The sequence below is a fragment of the Mauremys mutica genome, chromosome 20 (genome assembly GCF_020497125.1).
Source record: "Mauremys mutica isolate MM-2020 ecotype Southern chromosome 20, ASM2049712v1, whole genome shotgun sequence".
Lineage (NCBI taxonomy): Eukaryota > Metazoa > Chordata > Testudines > Geoemydidae > Mauremys > Mauremys mutica.
The window spans coordinates 1,872,144-1,888,982 of record NC_059091.1 but is presented as its reverse complement, the minus strand read 5'-3'; the positions used below and the strand labels follow the sequence as shown (position 1 = coordinate 1,888,982).

The window sequence follows — 16,839 nt, the reverse complement described above, 5'->3', positions numbered from 1 at the left end:
GCGGGACACCCCCCAGCTGGCAGGCGTGCGATCCATCTGCCCCCCGTGAGGCCTCATCCCTCTCCCAAAGAGAGACCAGCTTCCACTCTGAAGCAGGAGGTTCTGTATCCCTCCCCAACGTCCGGTTCGTACAGGGCCCAGCGCAATGGGGCCGTGGCCCCAAACCTGCCAGCGTCTCTGCGCGATCCCCACTGCCAGCCGCAGCGGCACGGCACAAGCAGGAGAGAGGTACGGCTACCAGGATGTTTTTTATTTCAATATATTAAATATATATTAATCAGAAAAAAGTCACATATGGTAAATCCCGAAAAAATACACAAATATAAATGTTGATTTTTTGTTTTACGTACAAGTTTATATACAGGAAAAGGCCAAAAGGGGGGGGGAAGCCCTCCCAGGCACAGAAAGCCACGTGGTTGTCAGCCGATAGAACAACAAAATAGGCGTCTCCCTCCCAGCCTTCCTAGTGCCCCTTCGCGTCTCTCGCTGCCTCTACAATTCTCAGCCGTATTTACAAGGTTTAAACCCCCTCTGTTTACAGAGACATCTCTGCAGTGGACAGGTGGGAAGCATCCCATGTGCCATGCCCATGGCACATGTCCGTCGCTCCCTGGGCAGCGCTGCAAAAGCACAAGTGAGGCAAGAAGCCGCTGGGAGGGTCTGGAAACTGCTTGGTTCCGGCAGCTGGGGATGGAGGAGCCCACTCCTGGCACGATCCTTGCCTGGCCGCAGGATGCCGCAGGCGGGCAGGGCAGGGCACCCCTGCGTGCGTCTCAGGACCAGCCCCTCCTACCCAGCGTGGTGAAGCGCCAGTCGTTGCGAGCGGTGAGTACAGAGCCGGGGCTGTGGGCACAGGGATATTGGGCATCTGAGTGCATCACCTTAAAGGCACATCGGGGTTCTCCACAGAGAAATACGTTGTGATCCACGGGTTTGGTACACGAGACGGGATGCGGAGGCCGAGCGCGGGTCAGCCACCAGGAGGTGTGACGGGCTCTGCCCACTTCCGACGAGTCCCCGCGATCCCGGCTGGCAGTGGGGCTCGCCCCCCCCCGGTCTCTGGAAATGCTCTGTTGATCGTCCCTCCCCCTCCGCGCAGGGGGGGAGACGTGTCCGTCAAAACTCCCGTTTTATAAAGCGAGTGAGCTCCCCGTGGCGGGGGCCTCACAGGTCCCGGGGGGCTGTTCCCCCCTCAGAAGGGCAACGTGTCCATGAAGATTTTGTCCACGATGGGAGGTGGCGGCACCAGGTCCTCCAGCTTCAGGTAGAAGATGCGCTGCAGGCCCTGCGTGCAGAGGGTACGCAGCTCCGGCAGCTTGCCCAGCAGCTTGGACAGGCAGTTGGGGCGGATCTGCTCGCTCGTGGTGGACGTCACGTGGTCCTTAAGGCAGCTGACGATTTGGTTCTGGAGATCCTCCACTTTCTTGGGGTCCTTCAGCCCGTGGCGGTCTGGAAAGGAGGAGAGGGGTGGTCACTCCCAGCCCAGCCTAGATCCAATGGGCCATGGCAAAGCAGGCTTACGCTCCTGCTGCTGCCTCCTGAACGCCCCCCAAGCCCTGGCCTGTCTCATCCACCCCAAAGAGCAGCACATTCTGCATGCACCCTTTAACACAAACCCCTCCTCGGCAGCAAGGCATTCTGGGAACTGTAGTTCGCAGCGGGCCCCTGGGAATTCGAGGCTATGGCAAGGCATGCTGGGAAAAGGACAGGCGTATATACAGGCTCTAGGGTCCCAGCATGCTTTGCTGATTGAGCCGGGTTGGCTGGAAGCCTGGTTTAAAGAGACAAGCAGATCCTGACAGCGTCTCAGCCTGTCCAGGCCTGCCTAGAGATTTGAGGTGTCCCCTCCCCCTTGAGATCTTCCTGGGGCCTGGTTCTCGGAGGGGGGTGCGGAAGTCAGGCCCCTCCACGGAGTCTCATGCTGTGTGAAATCAGGAGTCACTCCTGGAAGTTAATAATGGTCGGGGCGAATTCCGCCCCTCGAGGAGCAGAGCGGGGGAGCGGAGAGCTGGAGGAAACCAGCTCGCCTCGGGTTCCTGAGCCTTCTCCCACAGCACGACCCCCCTCCCCACCGAGGCCTCCGCCACGGCTTGCAGAAGGCTCTCCTAGTGTTACCGCCCCTCCAGCGTGAGCAGTGCAATAACCCCCCAGCCCAATGCCACAGAGCTGGGATCAGACCCTCTGGCTCCTGTCCAGTGACCAGACTTGCTCATCCCTCCCCCAGCAGCCGTGCAGCAGGAAGGTGCAAAGCCGCCCCACCTGTGATGATGACGAGAGCTGTGAGGCAGGAGAAGGAGGGGACGTCGATGCTCATGCGGTGCAGGCTCTGGGAGAACTCGAGGATGGAGTCGATCCACTCCCCGAAGCCCCGCACACACTGCATCCGGTGAAGCACCACCCCGTTGCAAAAGATCAGCTTGCCTTCCTCTGGCTTCGACCTGCAAGGGACGGGGCAGAGCCGCAGGCGGTCAGGAGAGAACGGAGGGCAGGCCAGGCCAGGGGCTCTGCCGGCAGCAGATTGGGAGGGAGGCAGGAAGTGGGGTCAGAGCAGAAACCAGAGAGGTAACAGAGGGAGCCTGAGCAGAAGGGAGTAGCAGTGACAGGATCCCGGCCCAGTTAGCCAGGCACTAGGGGCCCTATGCAGCAGGTCTGACGTTCATAGACTCTGGCACCACAGGACCAATCACAGAATATCAGGGGTGGACGGGACCTCAGGAGATCCAAACCCCTGCTCAAAGCAGGACCAATCCCCAGACAGGTTTTTGCCCCAGATCCCTAAGTGGCCCCCTCAAGGATTGAACTCACGACCCTGGGTTGAGGAGGCCATTGCTCAAATCGCTGGGCTGGACTGTCTGAGTGGAGGGGATGACCCGAGCCACAGCCTCCTTTGAAACGCTAACTAAGGGTAGATGGTTTTGCCCAAAGTCCTGATCTCCGTGCCCATCCACAACCCAGGCTGCCACATCGCCATCCCGTGTCTCTAATCTCGGCGTCCAGCAGCCACCTGGCTCTGGACGGGGCCGAGGGGTTACGAAGCAGAGGGGGAGTTACCTGTAGGCCAGCCGCAGAATAAAGAGCTCCAGGAACGCAGATTCCAGAAGCAGGTCCTGATCCTCCTTGGGGAGCTCCTGGAACCCTTGGATCTTCTCGGCCCACTTGCGGATCACATCCATGGAGCCGGTGAGCAGGTCGTAGAACTGCTGCACATCCACGCAGTCCTCCTTCTCGAACTGGTAGGAGAGAGACTCCTGGAACTGCCGAGCACACAAGCAGGGTTAGCTTCCCTGCGGGCCTGGGACCGCACAGCTACTCACTGCAGTACAAGTCCCGGGCGAGTGGCCGGGGCTGCGTCTCTCAAAGCCATTGTACGCCCTCCAGGTTAACGCGTGGGCAGCAGAGAGACAGGAACCCGCACTCATCTGGGCCTGGGCGTTTTCTGCTGCCTAGCACTGGCAGCAGGACTCCTGGGTTCTCGTTTGGGCTGCAGGAAGGAGTGTGTCTAGTGGTTAAAGGGAGGAGGGCTGGGAGTCAGGACTCCTGGGTTCTCTGCTACTGGCTTAATCTGTGACTTTGGGCAATTCATTGCACTGCCTTGCCTCAGTTTCCCCCAAGTAAAATGGGGATCGCCCCTAACTCGCTGGGGCATTGGGAGGGTTAATGGTTTACTGTTTCTGAAGGTCACGGAGCTCCCTGGATGAAAGGAGCTGGATTGGTCCCTGAGCCTCCAGGCCAGCCGGCATTCCACTGCCGAGGTCAGAGCCCAAAGCTCCAGCTCCTGGATAAATTCAACGACAGACTCAGAAACACAGTTGGTGGGATTCATTTGCAGACAAAAGCGTCCTGTGGCACCTTATGGACTAACAGACGTCTGTTAGTCTATAAGGTGCCACAGGACTCTCTGCTGCTTTTACAGATCCAGACTAACATGGCTACTCCTCTGATATTTGCAGACAAAGCCATCTGGGTGCAGAATGCTGGGCAGAGAACCCAGGAGTCCCGACTCTCAGCCCCCTTTAGCCACTAGACGACAACACAACCTCCTAGGGCCCAAAAGAGAACCCAGGAATCCTGCAGCCAGGGCTAGGTGCTAGATCCCTGTGTGCATGTGGGAAGCTGACTGGGTCAGGTAAGCCTGAGTGTGTGGTCAGCACACACTGCGCCGTGAGCACTGTGCTGCTTTCCTCTGAAAGCCTGACACCTCCCAAGCCACAGGAAGCCCTGTAGCAAGGCAGGGCACGGCTGGCCCCGTGGGACAAGCCAGGCACAGACAGGAGGTGGCACATTGGTGGCACAGCCTGGAACAGAACCTCAGAATCCTGCCTCTTGGTTCTCTGCTCCAACTCACTCTCCCTAGGGCTGGGAAATGAACCCAGGAGTTCTGCGTCCCTGCACTAGCTCACACCGCCCTCCTAGCGCTGGGGAACGGACCCAGGAGTCCTGCCGCCTAGCTCTCTAACCACTGGGTAACACTGCCTTCCCAGAGCTGGGAAGAGAACTCATGTGCCCCACGCACTAGCCAGCAGACCATGCTGCCCCATTCGTACAGTGCCGGAGCTCGGGTCCTTTTAGTGATGGCGAGGGCTCCAGGATCCCTTCTCTAACTGCCCACAGGCCCAGGGCTTCACCCCCCAAAGGTCCACTGACACGTGGGCTGCACACGGTTCCCCTCCCAAGCAGGGAACCAGCCCTCGGAGGCGCCCTTGCTCCGGGAGCCCCAGGATCCTGACCCCCGGCTGCAAGCGGCAGGTACCTTGGAATAGTCCAGCTTGGTGGCACTGGGTACGGAATCGACGTGCGCCCTGACGAGCGATGTGATGAGGCTGACAGGGGAGGCGTCCTGGGCCTGCTTGGGTTTGGACGGGAGCCGACCTCGGCGCCCCTTCAAGCTGTCCGTTCGGACCACTGGGGAGAGAGGAAAGGGGAACGCGGCTCAGGCAGAGGAAGCGGGTAGGTGGCACAGAGCGAATCCGGCTCAGGCTGTCATGGCTCTAAGCGGCCCCCTGGCCCCACAGATAAGCTGCCCCAGCACATCAAGCGTTGGCAAAAGCAATGCTACCTAACCGCCGCCGGAACCGAGTGCGCCATGGAGAAGAGCGAGCAGAGAAAACGGGACACTGAGTGGGGAAGAGACCCAGCAGGGTGGGGACGGCTCCCTGCACATCCCGTCCCTGGTTGATTGCGGCTGCAAAAAACACACGGGGAACAGCACGCACAAACAGATCCACGCGCACAGCTGGAGATTGGCTGCAAGCACACACAGGAGCTGGGGGCTGGGCAGGAGCTCACAAAAGTTTGCCCCCTGAACGTTGGAAAATCTGGGGAGATCGGATGGTTCTGTGTCCACCCACTCATGTCCAAGTCTCGCAAGAACAGCTACTGTGTTCCTTGTGAGATTCCAGCCACATCTCCCCCACCACCAGCCCATCCTGTTCTGGATCCAGCCTGGAATCACAGCCACCGAAAGGCAAGTGAGCATGTGCAAGTGATGCTAAATTGGTGGGAGCTGCAAGAAAACAGCAGCCTGAGACCGGGCCTGGAAGAGGGCAAGTCAATAGACCTGGGGACAAAGGAGCAGCGCGGTGTCCCGGCAGCAGCAGCAGAGCTGGAGCGGTGCTGGAAGCAGGAGTCAGGGCTCAGCTCCCAGGAACACACGAGATTTGTTATGGGGGCTGCTGGGCTGGACACAACTCCGGCTCTCCAGCCCGCGCAGTCGTCGTCACCACCCAGGGATTTTCCCTAAGCCCGGCTTAGCTAGAGCCAGCCTGGCAGGGGGACACCACCCGTCGAGCTCTGTACCTTCTTTGACCATGCCCACGGCGAGGCACTTCTGGAAACGGCAGAACTGGCACCGGTTCCGCCGCCTCTTGTCCACAGGGCAGTCTTTGTTGGCCAGGCAGATGTACTTGGCGTTCTTCTGCACCGTGCGCTGCAGGGAGGAGGAGAAACGAGGGAGCGCATCAGCCTGCGGCAAAGAGGGAGCGCGAGATCCCGGGTGCCCAGAGCCGGGCCCGGACGGAACAAAAGCCCTTCTGTCCCCCTGGTATTTTTATAGCAGTGTCCCCGCCCCACGGCGCCCAGTTTCCAGTTTCACATCCGAGGAGCCGTGTTCCCAGGACACGAGAGGGGGAGGGGAACACGTTGCTCTCCCGGGGGGGGGGAGGAACAGCCAGCCATACCTGCACACTTCCATCTGCAGGCAGGGACGGCGGGGAAACTCGACTGCCTGCTCTTGGCCTGAGCAGTCGCTCCCTCCAGGCCCCGAGCCCCCTGCCCTGCCCCCCACCCCAGGCACGGCTTCTCCCCCCCGCAAAGAACCAGCGCTGCACGGAGGGGCCTGGGTCTCAGCTCAACCCGAGGCCTCCCTGAGGTGCCTGGTGCTGGGCCAGAATCACTAGCTGCTCTGGAGACCCTGGGCCACGAGGCTCATCCCCCAGCCCCGCCCCCGACGCACAAGCTACGCCCAGGCTACCCCCTCCCCATGGAACGAATCGGGGCCCAAGGGCACGAGGGGAAAGGGAGGGAAACCACCAGAGTCACCAAGATCTTCCCACGTGGCTGGTGGTTCAGAGCCCGGCCCGAGCCCACTGGGGCTGGCGCACTGCATCACGGGGGCCTCGCTGGCGGCTCTCTGCCCCCCCACTTCCCCAAGCCAAGCCCAGGCTTGCCCCATGCAGAATGGCCAAGAGGAGACCCACAGACTCCTTCACTCGGCACATCCATCGGGGCTCCCTGAGGGACCTCACCTACATCCCAGAATCCTCTGCGCTGGCTGCAAAGAATTCTGGGGCCCGTCTGGGAGCAAGACCAGCCACGCGCTGGGGCCGGAGCAGGGAGGTTGTGAGCCTGCCGGCTGGCGAGGAAGGCCGCTGGCTCTGTGGGTTCTCAGGCACTGCCCTGGGTCTCCCCTGGCCACACGTCCCCACCCCCGGCCCCGTACCTTGAAAAAGCCCTTGCAGCCCTCGCAGGTGCGGACGCCGTAGTGCTGGCAGGAGGCGTTGTCTCCGCACACGGCGCAGCGCCCCTCGTTGGCACCGGGGCTGCGCGTCTTGGCTGGCGACAGGGAGCCGTCCATCAAGGCGGGGCTCTCCAAGTGCGGGGAGGCCTGGCCCAGGGACAGGCCGGAAAAGCCCACCGGGGAGCTCTGGGAGAGCGCGAAGACCTCGGCATCCAGCCGGTGTGCGGCGGCCAGCGGCCCCTTGAGGGGGCTCTGGGGGACCCCGGGGCTGGGAGCCGAAGGGCCGAAGAAGAAGGCTGGCTGGGAAGAGTTGCTTTTCGGCTGCTCTGCCCAGGGCCTCATGCCCTCATAGTTCTGCGTGGGCGAGTAGGGCCCAAAGGAGCTCTCCCACGCCGAGACCTGCGGGGTCTGGAAGCCTGGGGTGGACGGGGACGGGATGGAGCAGGGGCTGCCATAATAGTCCGAGCCGCTCGAAGACATGGTCTCGTCCAGCTGGCTGCTGAAGGAGCCGGGGTAGCAGCCGTACACCTGGACGTCCTCGAATTTGAAGGAGGCGGCCTGGCTGGAGGCCGGGATCTGGTACAAGAACGTGTCGAACTCCCCGCTGTAGTTGTCCATGAAGGTGTTGAAGCTGGGGAGGGAGGTGGTGGCCGCGATCTCGGTGTTGACTAGGTCCATCGTGAACTTGCTGAGCTCGGGAGTCAGGATGTCTGCCGGGTAGCGCTCACAGGGCCCTCCGCTCTGAGGCAAGGTCCCATGCTGCATTTGGATACAGGGCATCTCTGAGCAAGGGGGAAAGGGAAAGGCAGAGGCGTTAACAACGGGCTGGAATCGCACCCACTCCCCAGGCCACGGCTCCCCAGTCATCGCGGGGCACCAGCCCAGATGTGCAGCACGTGCCATGGGGGAGACGGGCTCTAGGCTTTCCCACGGGCTCCCACGCCTCTGATCAGGGGCGTATAGAGCAAACCGTGGATAAGGCACCGGACTAGGAACCAGGAGACCTGTCTTCTAACCCCAGCTCAGATGCCTTGGGCCAGTGGCTACTGTACCCCTCTCAGGAGTCTGATTTGTCTTGAATACCCCCCCGTTTCACCTCACTTAAAAACGACTTGCTTACAAAATCAGACATAAACATGCAAGTGTCCCAGCCTTGCTGTCACTGAACAATTGCTGACTGTCTCATTTTTACCATAGAATTATAAAATAAATCCATTGGAATATAAACACTGGCCTTACATTTCCGTGTATGGTACATAAAGCAGCATAACCCAGTCATTGTTCGTATGAACCTGCCGTTTGTACTGACTTCGCTAGTGCTTTTTATGTCGCCTGTTGTAAAACTAGGCAAACACCTAGACGAGTTGACGTACGCCCGGGAAGAGCTCTGCGTACCTCCGAGGTACAGGTTCCCCTGGTTGAAAACCACTGCCTGGGGCATGTCACCTTCCCTCCCACGCCTGTGCTCACCCTGTGAGCTCTTTGGGGGAGGGACTGTCTCCCCAGCACCTACCGTAATCTACATCATAACAGAGCGACAGGCCTAAAACCACAGAGGTGGCACCTTAGCAGCACTTGCTGTACAATAACAAACGGCCCTAATCCCAAGAGGTGCTGAGCATAAAAGGAGCTGGCCAGGTCTCTGTGCAGTTCTGGGCTGGCCAGGTCACAAAGGGGAGAAAGATTCTGTCCTCGAGTGGCATGAGCTGGTCCCCCTGCCCGTCCCGCTGGGAGGCCCTAAGCCAACAAGCCAAGGCTGGCTGGACCATGGAGGCTGAGCTCTCCACTGCTCCCCGAAGTCGGTGCCTCGGTCGAGCCCGGCACGGGGCTTGCTGCTGCCTGAACTCGGGCACTGCAGGTCCCGGGGGAGACGGCCATACGCACGAAAACCAGGCGCTTCGGGGTGAAAACCCACCGAGGGAAATTTCACCAAACTCAGCGTAAAATCTACCCGCTTGCTGACGTCTACATTGCTAGAAGCATCTGCTCCACAGTGCCAAGGTGGGGGCTCGACTCTGCCTCAGTCACAGTGGTGTAAATGAGGAGTAACTCCACCCAAGTCAACGGCGTTGCATGAGCCCTGGTGGGCTCCGTGAACCGAGGCGTAAGGCCAACCCCCACCTTGGCCCCAGCGACCCGACGCGCAAATGGGGACAGGAATTCACAGAAAGAAGCCTTGAGCCTTGGTATGCGAGAAGGAATCGAGGATGTGGCTGTTCTGACAAGTTTGTACCTCACATCGGCCTGACATCAGCCAGCTCCTTCGCAGCTGCGGAGCAGCACAAATTAAGGCCGTCAACGCTGCACTCAAGGTGTTTGGAGCCGGGGCTGAAGGTGGAGTCACACGGCTGAGCCATCAGCCCCAACTGAGAGGAATGGTGGTTCTTAGCTGGCCCCATGGGGCAGAAAGCATCTCAGGCGATGGCCTTTCCCCACAAACGGAGGGAAGCGCAGAGCTGCCAAAGGGCCCTGGTGGCCCTGCCTTGCCACCCCAGGGGCTTGGCGGCGAGGGTTTGCTGGACCAAAATATTGGGCTCCACACCTCCTGGGTGGGAGCGTCGGGTGCAGAGTTTTGATCCTAATTCAAAAGCCAAACACACAGCACAGGCCAGACTCCAGGGTCACTCGGCTCCTGGTTAGGAAGCTAAGTACAGGCCCGGTTCCCAGCAGGCCCTACGCACCCGCTCGCCTGAGCTCTTCGGACACTCCTGCCTCGCAAACTCCACAGCGGAGCGCGTCTCTGCGGCGTTCCCTCCCGCCAGCAGCCAGCAAAGGGAGCAACCGACTTTCACCGGCATCAAACGAGGCCACTTCGGACTCCGTTCTGACTAGAACAGGCCAAGCAGGGCTGAGCCGGCAGCTCTGCAAAGCGTCAGGGCTGCGATCGGATGGCGGACGAGGACGCAGAATGATGCCTCCCAGACTGCGGCGCACAGACAGCTCGCTGGGTCGGCCGTACCTGAGGGGCTGCCGCAGCAGATGAACAGAATCCTGGCAGCCCTGGCACAGCACAGACATAGCAAGAGCCAGGCCGTGCCCCAAAGGTGTCGGTCTCGGCAGACAAGACAGACAGAGAGGGGAAGGGACTTGCCCAGAGCCACGCCGTAGGATACCCAGGCGTCCGGCACCCCAGCCCAGCGGGTCCTGTGCGTGCACTCGTTCGAGAACCCCGCGGGCCTGGCTGTGGGTGTGTGGCCATTCGTACATTGAGCTGAGGGCACACTCAGGAGAATCCCTGCAAACCTAGCACCCTGATTTTCCAGGCCCATCCCAGTGCCCCCCGACTGACCTGCTCCCCTCACTGGGCAGAGTTTTGTGCCTGTCTCCAGGCACCTGAAGGACCAGCAGGCTGGCTCAATGCACGCTGGGCTCAGGGCACGGTGCCCCACCTGGCCGGTTCCATGTTACTACCCTTTCCCTCCTAGGGGGCCCAAAAACACCTCTGTTGGCTTGGCATGGCCCCAAGCACTTCGCGTTTTGCATCTGGACCCACGCAGCCCCCCCACCCCTCAGCTCCAGAGGAGCCATCTTGCTCTCGAGTTCTCACATTGAATCTGCGGCAGGAGAGGTGTTTGATAACTGCGGGCGCAGAACTGTAACTGACCCGCGCCACTTTGCCAGCTCGCTTTCCTTTCTGACACATGCCGGCCGGCCGGCCTCCCTCTCTCAAGCCGGGGAGCAGCAGGGCTGGAACAGCAGATGGGGCCATATAGAGGAGAGACGTAACAAGAGTCCCCAGGCTAGCTGAAAGCCAAGACAGAAGTAACCCTTGCAGCAAGATGATAATGTAATTCATATCGCAGACCTTTAAAGGTCACCTTCTGATTGGCCGGGAAGCAGTCCTTAGCGGCCTGCAAAGGACGGCGGAATGTGGAGACATAAGAATTCCCAGCAGCGTTGACACGGTTGCACCATCAAACAAGGTTACAACGTTCTTCTGGGGCCAGCTGCTCCTTATTCAGGCAAAGCTCCCACTGGCTTTGAGAACAGACTTCAGGACCTAGCCTGGTTATTTAAAAAGATCGATCCACATACAGCTCACAGCCACTGTCCTCAGCCAGAAGTCACGCAGAGAGCCCCACGCAGCTCCAGTTTAACGACATTCTCTGCTCAGAGGCCCATGCTGGGGTCCCCTTAGCTGCAAGGAAGGGTTGGCCTGGCAGGTCAGGCTCCGACCTAACGCTCAGGAGAGCTAGGTTTATTTCCCACATCCCCCTTGGGACTCTCTGTCCCGGTTTCCCCAGATGAAGAACTGGGATAATAATAATTCTATTTTGAGTGGAAGCTTTTTGGGGCAGGGAACCTCTCTTCCTACGTTTGTGCCGTGCCTGGCACAGTAGGCCCCAGACCTCGGCTGGGTTCTACAGCTGCTGGTAGAATACAAATAAATCATGAATACGAATGAAAAACGGGCTCATCGGGGACTTTTCCTGGTAAAGGGAGACAAACTCAATGAGTTTCACAAGGGACAAAGCAGTAAAATTGCCTCATTAGCCAAGCAAAGTACTCGCACAAAGTCCTGTCCCCACCGCGACGTGCAGCCCAGTTATTCTGGGTTCCCAACCAGGGGCTTGGCTCTCAGCAGTTAACAACTTGCTGGGATTTACAGTAGCGAAAGCTGGTCACAGATGTGCTCAGCCTGTCCTTAATGGTGTCTCTGGAGGAGATCTGAAGTGCAAAGGACCAGGTCCTCGGCTCACGTACGTCACCCTGGCTCCACAGAAGTCAATGTGGTGGGGGGTGGGGGGTGGGGGGAGGGGGGGACAGCTCAGTGGTTTGAGCATTGGCCTGCTAAACCCAGGGTTGTGAGTTTAATCCCCGAGGGGGCCACTTAGGGATCTGGGGCAAAAATCTGTCTGGGGATTGGTCCTGCTTTGAGCAGGGGGTTGGACTAGATGACCTCCTGAGGTCCCTTCCAATCCTGATAGTCTATGATTCTATGATTTACACCAGCTGAGGATCTGGCCCTGGCATCCAAGAGCAAAGAGCCCAGCTGCCCTCTCTCTTTGGTAGAAGAGCTGTGCCAGCTAAAAAGCACATGGTACTCAATGGGTACTGACAGCTTTCCTCCAGTCCTAGTGTTCTGATCATATTTTCCACCATTATGGACGATAGACATCATATAGACACACTATGCCCACCTCTACAGCCAGAGAGGTCACTACGCTACATAACAGACCCATTCAGAACTCATGAGCAGCAACAGGGCAAAAACTCAAGGCACCTGCGCTCAATATGCCCAAGCTCCAGCTGCCTGAGCCATCAGCTGTTTTCAGTATAGGGCTCATGACACACAGTTGGGTCATTCTAATTCTAACCAGCAAAGGGATCCCCCCTGCTCACACACTATTTACCACAGTCTACACCTGTTCCCCACCTCCACTCTGCCATCGCGATAGTCACATCAACAGAAAGAATTGCAGTCCCTTGTTGTTGCTATAGCAACCCAACAATGCTACAAACCGCTGAGCCTTTATGTTGGTTTTTTTAAAATGCAAATTGCTTTGAGTATAAAAATCACCACCAAGGGCAAAATGTGTGACACCTCAGCCCGCACAGACTGAGCCTCCTCACAAGGTTTGTCAGCATTCGCTCTCCCCTTCATAGGGTGATCAAACAGCAAGTGTGAAAAATCGGGACGGGGTGGGGAGTAATAGGCACCTATGTAAGACAAAGCCCCAAATATTGGGACAGTCCCTACAAAATCAGGACATCTGGTCACCCTATCCTTTCACAGCTTGCGTTTTAAAAATTTGCAAGGGAATGGGTCAACAGGAAAAGTTGATTTCCTGGATGATTAAAGCTTACTCTGGGTTTTCGCAGGCGCTGCTTGCTTATTCAAATTTATTTTTTCCTTCCTTATTTTAAAATTTTCCTTAGAGAGACTGATACACAGATTATGATGTTTTAAAGCAACAGAAAAATCCCTCACATGCGCTCCCTGCAGTCTGCTAGATAGTACTTCAAAAATTACCATGCACTATGGACTTGTGTTGCGTCGGAGCAACCAAGTGCACAAGTGAAGTCACTCTGGATTTCCGGCAGTGTAAATGAGAGCAGAATCTGTTCCACTCTAACTACTCTCCTATGATTAATATATAGCCTGATCCAGGGAGATGCTGCAGATAATGGCTCAAGACCAGGCCTGTTAGTTTTTGATACGAGTATTTATAAGGTGCTCCTCCCTGTGGTAACCAGAAAAATGTGTTACCCCCTGCGATCGGATACTGTTGCACAGGGGATGACAGCACCATGTTCACAAGTCTTTAGCCAAAGCACAAGAGCGCCTCCCCTCCCCCCAGGTGGCAATAAATCGACTTTGCCAGTCTTTCCGCAACTTAGAAATGAACGGAGCCTGGGTGGTGAATCTGGTTGCCAGGTGTGTCAAGGGAAAGCTGCGTCTGTTGCTTGGGTCCAGCCAGAAACTCCATCTCCCCTCCCCCCCCCCCCGCACCCCAGCAGGATCCAGGCTCAGCAACCATATAAAAGGGAGCAAGGTGGGGCCTTTCTTGATTTGCTCCCCTGCACCGTGCTGGTGCCAAGTTGTTTTGCAAGTCAAAATTCAGAGGGATTTTATTTTTATTTAAAAAAGAAACAAAAACCCAGCTGCTCTGAGACCAGCCCTGCAGCAGAAAGTCCACTCAACGTTTGCTGTTCTACAGCAGCTCCACACACAGGTCAAAGGAGGGTCCCCGTTTGCATCCCAGAATCATCAACACAAAATAATATTGGCAAAACCAATTAACTGGCCATTTGATTAAAGCAGGGGTTCTCAAACGTCATTGCACCACGACCCCCTTCTGACAACAAAAATTGCTACACGCCCCCAGGAGGCCAAGGATCAGGGGGTAGCCGGGTTGTCTGCAGCCAGAAAAACAATGAGGAGTCCAGTGGCACCTTCAAGGCTAACCGATTTATTTGGGCAGGAGGAGGGACCGAAGCCTGAGCCCGCCTGAGCTCTGCCCCCCCAGGGACAGGGACAAAACCAAAGCCAGAGCCCCACCGCTCTTGGTGGAGGGGCAAAGCTGAATCTCAAGGGCCTCAGCCCCAGGCCGAGGGCCTGTAACCTGAGCGCTCCCCCCCCCCCCCCACACACTCAGGGCTGAAGCTCTTAGGCTTTGGCCCTGGGCATTGGGGCTCTGGATTCGGCCCAGGGCCCCAGCAAGGCTGTCAACCCTTGGTGACCCCATTAAAATGGGATCCCAATCCACAGGTTTGAGACCCGCTGAATTGAAGTACCCTCCTGGACACCTTGCTAAAGGCAGGGGATTTCAGAGGTCTGTGTTTATGTTGCAGTGTCAGCTGACAGTAGAAGAATTAGTTGCAACTTATTACATTTAGAGCAGTCTGAAAAAAGTGTGTGTGTGTGTGTGTGTGTGTGGGTCTTAACCTGGGAGCAGCAGCTTTGCTAAAACCATGTGAAAAGTGAGCCCCTCAGGGACTCAATTTAAAAACTTTTTGACTGGGCCAGGTCTGCGACCCCTTGCAACGCCCCCCTGCTGGCCCCTACACACTTTAAACACTGCATTTTAACCAGCAAAACAAGGAAGCCGAGCGCCAGCCTGCCAAGGTGACTGGGGAAAGGAGGACAGAGCTCTGGACACGGGCAAGGTGGTAATTTGCAGAGGGGCTTTAAAGAGCCGTTGGGAGAGTTCCCGTTACTTTGCCATATGCCCACAGCACTCCTGACCCACGGTCACTTCTCACACTGCCCTGGCACGCAGCCGGCCCACTGGCGTTGTGCCGCGTCCTCAGTGCCACACACGCTATCAAATCCGATCCGCCAACTCAAGAGCCCCCCACCTCCCTCCAAATAAAACGGACACAGCTGCTTTTAAATAGCAAAGAGCAGCGGACACTGCCCCTGCAGCCTCCACGCCCCCCCAGCACAATGTCAATCAAGACTAGAAAAATAAAACCACCCCGCTGAGCACCATCTGCATGCACCCCCCAGAACCCCCGGCTCGGTTCCTGCAACTTTAGACTCCCCCCCCTCCAAAAAAACCAATGCAGCCTGTAAAGGCGCCCAGTTCAATGGACAGGAACGCGTCCCCCGCCCCATCCCACCTTGCACTTTAACTCTGCACAGGAGACAGCAGCACCGCCCCCCCCCCCATGCAACATAAACCGGAGACCCCCCCCCTTGCCAGTTGCCCCCCATGCAACATAAACCGGAGACCCCCCCTTGCCAGCCGCCCCCAGCAACACAAACCGGAGACCCCGCCAATCCCACGCCCCCCAGCCAGTTCCCCCCCTGCCAGGGGCCCGGCCCCCCCGCGCTCCCACCTGGCAGCACCGCGCTGCGGAGCGCCCCCTGGGCCGAGCAATCCACATACCCGGCTGGACGGGACGGGACCCGGGCGGGCGGCGAGCTGCACTGGAGGCGCCCGGCGGCCAGACGGGCTCGGGGCTGCACTGGGGCTCCCAGCCCGGCGCGCGGAGATCCTCTTAAGCCCTCTGTGACGCACGGCCCGGGGGCGGGGCCAGAGGAGGGGGGACCCGCTGACGCAGGGCCGGCTGCAGCCGTGGCCATACAAGGCGCGAAGGGGCGGAATGTTCCGGTCCCCGCGGGCCGGGGGGGAGGGGCGCGCTGGAATGTCTGGGCGGGTGACGCACACGGGGTTCCATTGACGCAGGCCCGCGAAGTGTTTGATCTATAAATAGCCCAGCGCTGCCCCGTGCTAAAAATAGACCCCCTGGGCAGGGCGCGGGGCCGGGAATAGAAAGCGCCAAAGTGGGGGCAGCCAGGAGGGGGCAGGGACTCAGGTGGGGGGGTTGCAGGTGCAAAGACTGACGTGGACTAGGGGGGCAGCCAGCGCCCCCAGGAGGGGGCAGGGACTCAGGTGGGGGGTTGCAGGTGCAAAGACTGAAGTGGACTGGGGGGGGCAGCCAGCGCCCCCAGGAGGGGGCAGGGACTCACAGGTGGGGGGTTGCAGGTGCAAAGACTGACGTGGACTGGGGGGGGCAGCTGTCACCGCGGGTGTATTTTAAAAAGCTCCTTTGGGTCAGGGCTTAATGTGTCAGGAAAGAGGAGCCGGGCCCAAGCAATTGTTTCCCTTTCATAACTGATGCAGCAGGCCCGTGGGCCGGGCTCACCCCTGCGTTAGGGTCAGCGGAGGGGGCTCCCGGCTGGCTGCCTGCCCTACGGAGAGGCGGGGCGGGGATTAGAGAATTGCCTTGTTTGATTGCAAGATTACTTACGGGCACCCAGATCTAGGACTGCCTCCAGGTATACAGAGCTGGCACGCTTAGGAACTGCACCTTTATTTTTTTTAACCGTTATGTGGGATGTTGCCTCTACTTTGAATGAACGTTTATTGCAGATCTCACTCAAGGTTTATGGCCCTGCAAATATTTCTGCAGAGGGTGAAAATAAGCATGTGATCATTAACTTCAAAGGGAGTCACTTATTTAAATTTCAGTCTGTGCATTAGTGCAGGATGGGGGCCTGAACAGGTTGATCTTTACATAGCAAGTCTTTAAACTCACCCAGGTTTGCGCACACTCTCTCTCTCTCTCTCCCCCCCCCCCCCCGTTCCATAAAACACACCCAGAATATTTTGCAAAACTGGGATCTCTTTACACTTTTTTTTTAAAGTTGGAGAGCAGTAAAAGTTACCTGGAACATTTTGCAAAACGGGTAATTTCCAGTTTCCTGCCCCTGTGAAATACACCTGGGATATTTTGCAAACCTGGGCTCACTTCTCATTGCTTTTGGTCGGCTCTGCTGCCCCTCACCGTACATGAGCACATCGGAGAAGCTCCCTGAAGCAGGGCCCATCTTTCTTGTTAAATGTGCGGACGCTGCCTGGCATGACAGTGCCCAGCCTGGGGTCTGCAGGGGCTCCCACCATACAGATTCCATAATAACCGTTGGCACTCGC

The 16,839-nt window shown here is 58.1% G+C and overlaps 1 protein-coding gene across 2 annotated transcripts; it reads right to left on the bottom strand.

Moving 5' to 3' along the window:
• Positions 1-235: 235 nt before the first annotated feature.
• NR4A1 (nuclear receptor subfamily 4 group A member 1) lies at positions 236-15,503 on the bottom strand. 2 transcript variants are annotated; one of them, XM_044995301.1, is made up of 7 exons: positions 15,242-15,503; positions 6,938-7,737; positions 5,797-5,926; positions 4,751-4,902; positions 3,052-3,254; positions 2,260-2,438; positions 236-1,449 (listed from the first exon to the last, which is right to left on the bottom strand). In XM_044995301.1, exons 1-7 carry the CDS (start codon positions 15,486-15,488, stop codon positions 1,193-1,195), a joined length of 1,968 nt encoding a protein of 655 aa, XP_044851236.1. In that variant the 5' UTR covers positions 15,489-15,503; the 3' UTR covers positions 236-1,192. The 2 variants fall into 2 exon arrangements, with proteins under 2 accessions (XP_044851236.1, XP_044851237.1); XM_044995302.1 differs by having other exon boundaries at positions 15,292-15,426.
• Between the last annotated feature and the right edge of the window lie 1,336 nt (positions 15,504-16,839).

Excerpts from the sequence above, each read along its gene's own strand:
- NR4A1 (XM_044995301.1), bottom strand. The coding sequence starts at position 15,488 with ATGGCCACGGCTGCAGCCGGCCCTGCGTCAGCGGGTCCCCCCTCCTCT. Across the intron at positions 7,738-15,241 it reads CCGCAGCGCGGTGCTGCCAG|AGATGCCCTGTATCCAAATG; the intron begins GTGGGAGCGCGG and ends CCCCTTGCTCAG. Across the intron at positions 4,903-5,796 it reads CGTGGGCATGGTCAAAGAAG|TGGTCCGAACGGACAGCTTG; the intron begins GTACAGAGCTCG and ends CTCTCTCCCCAG.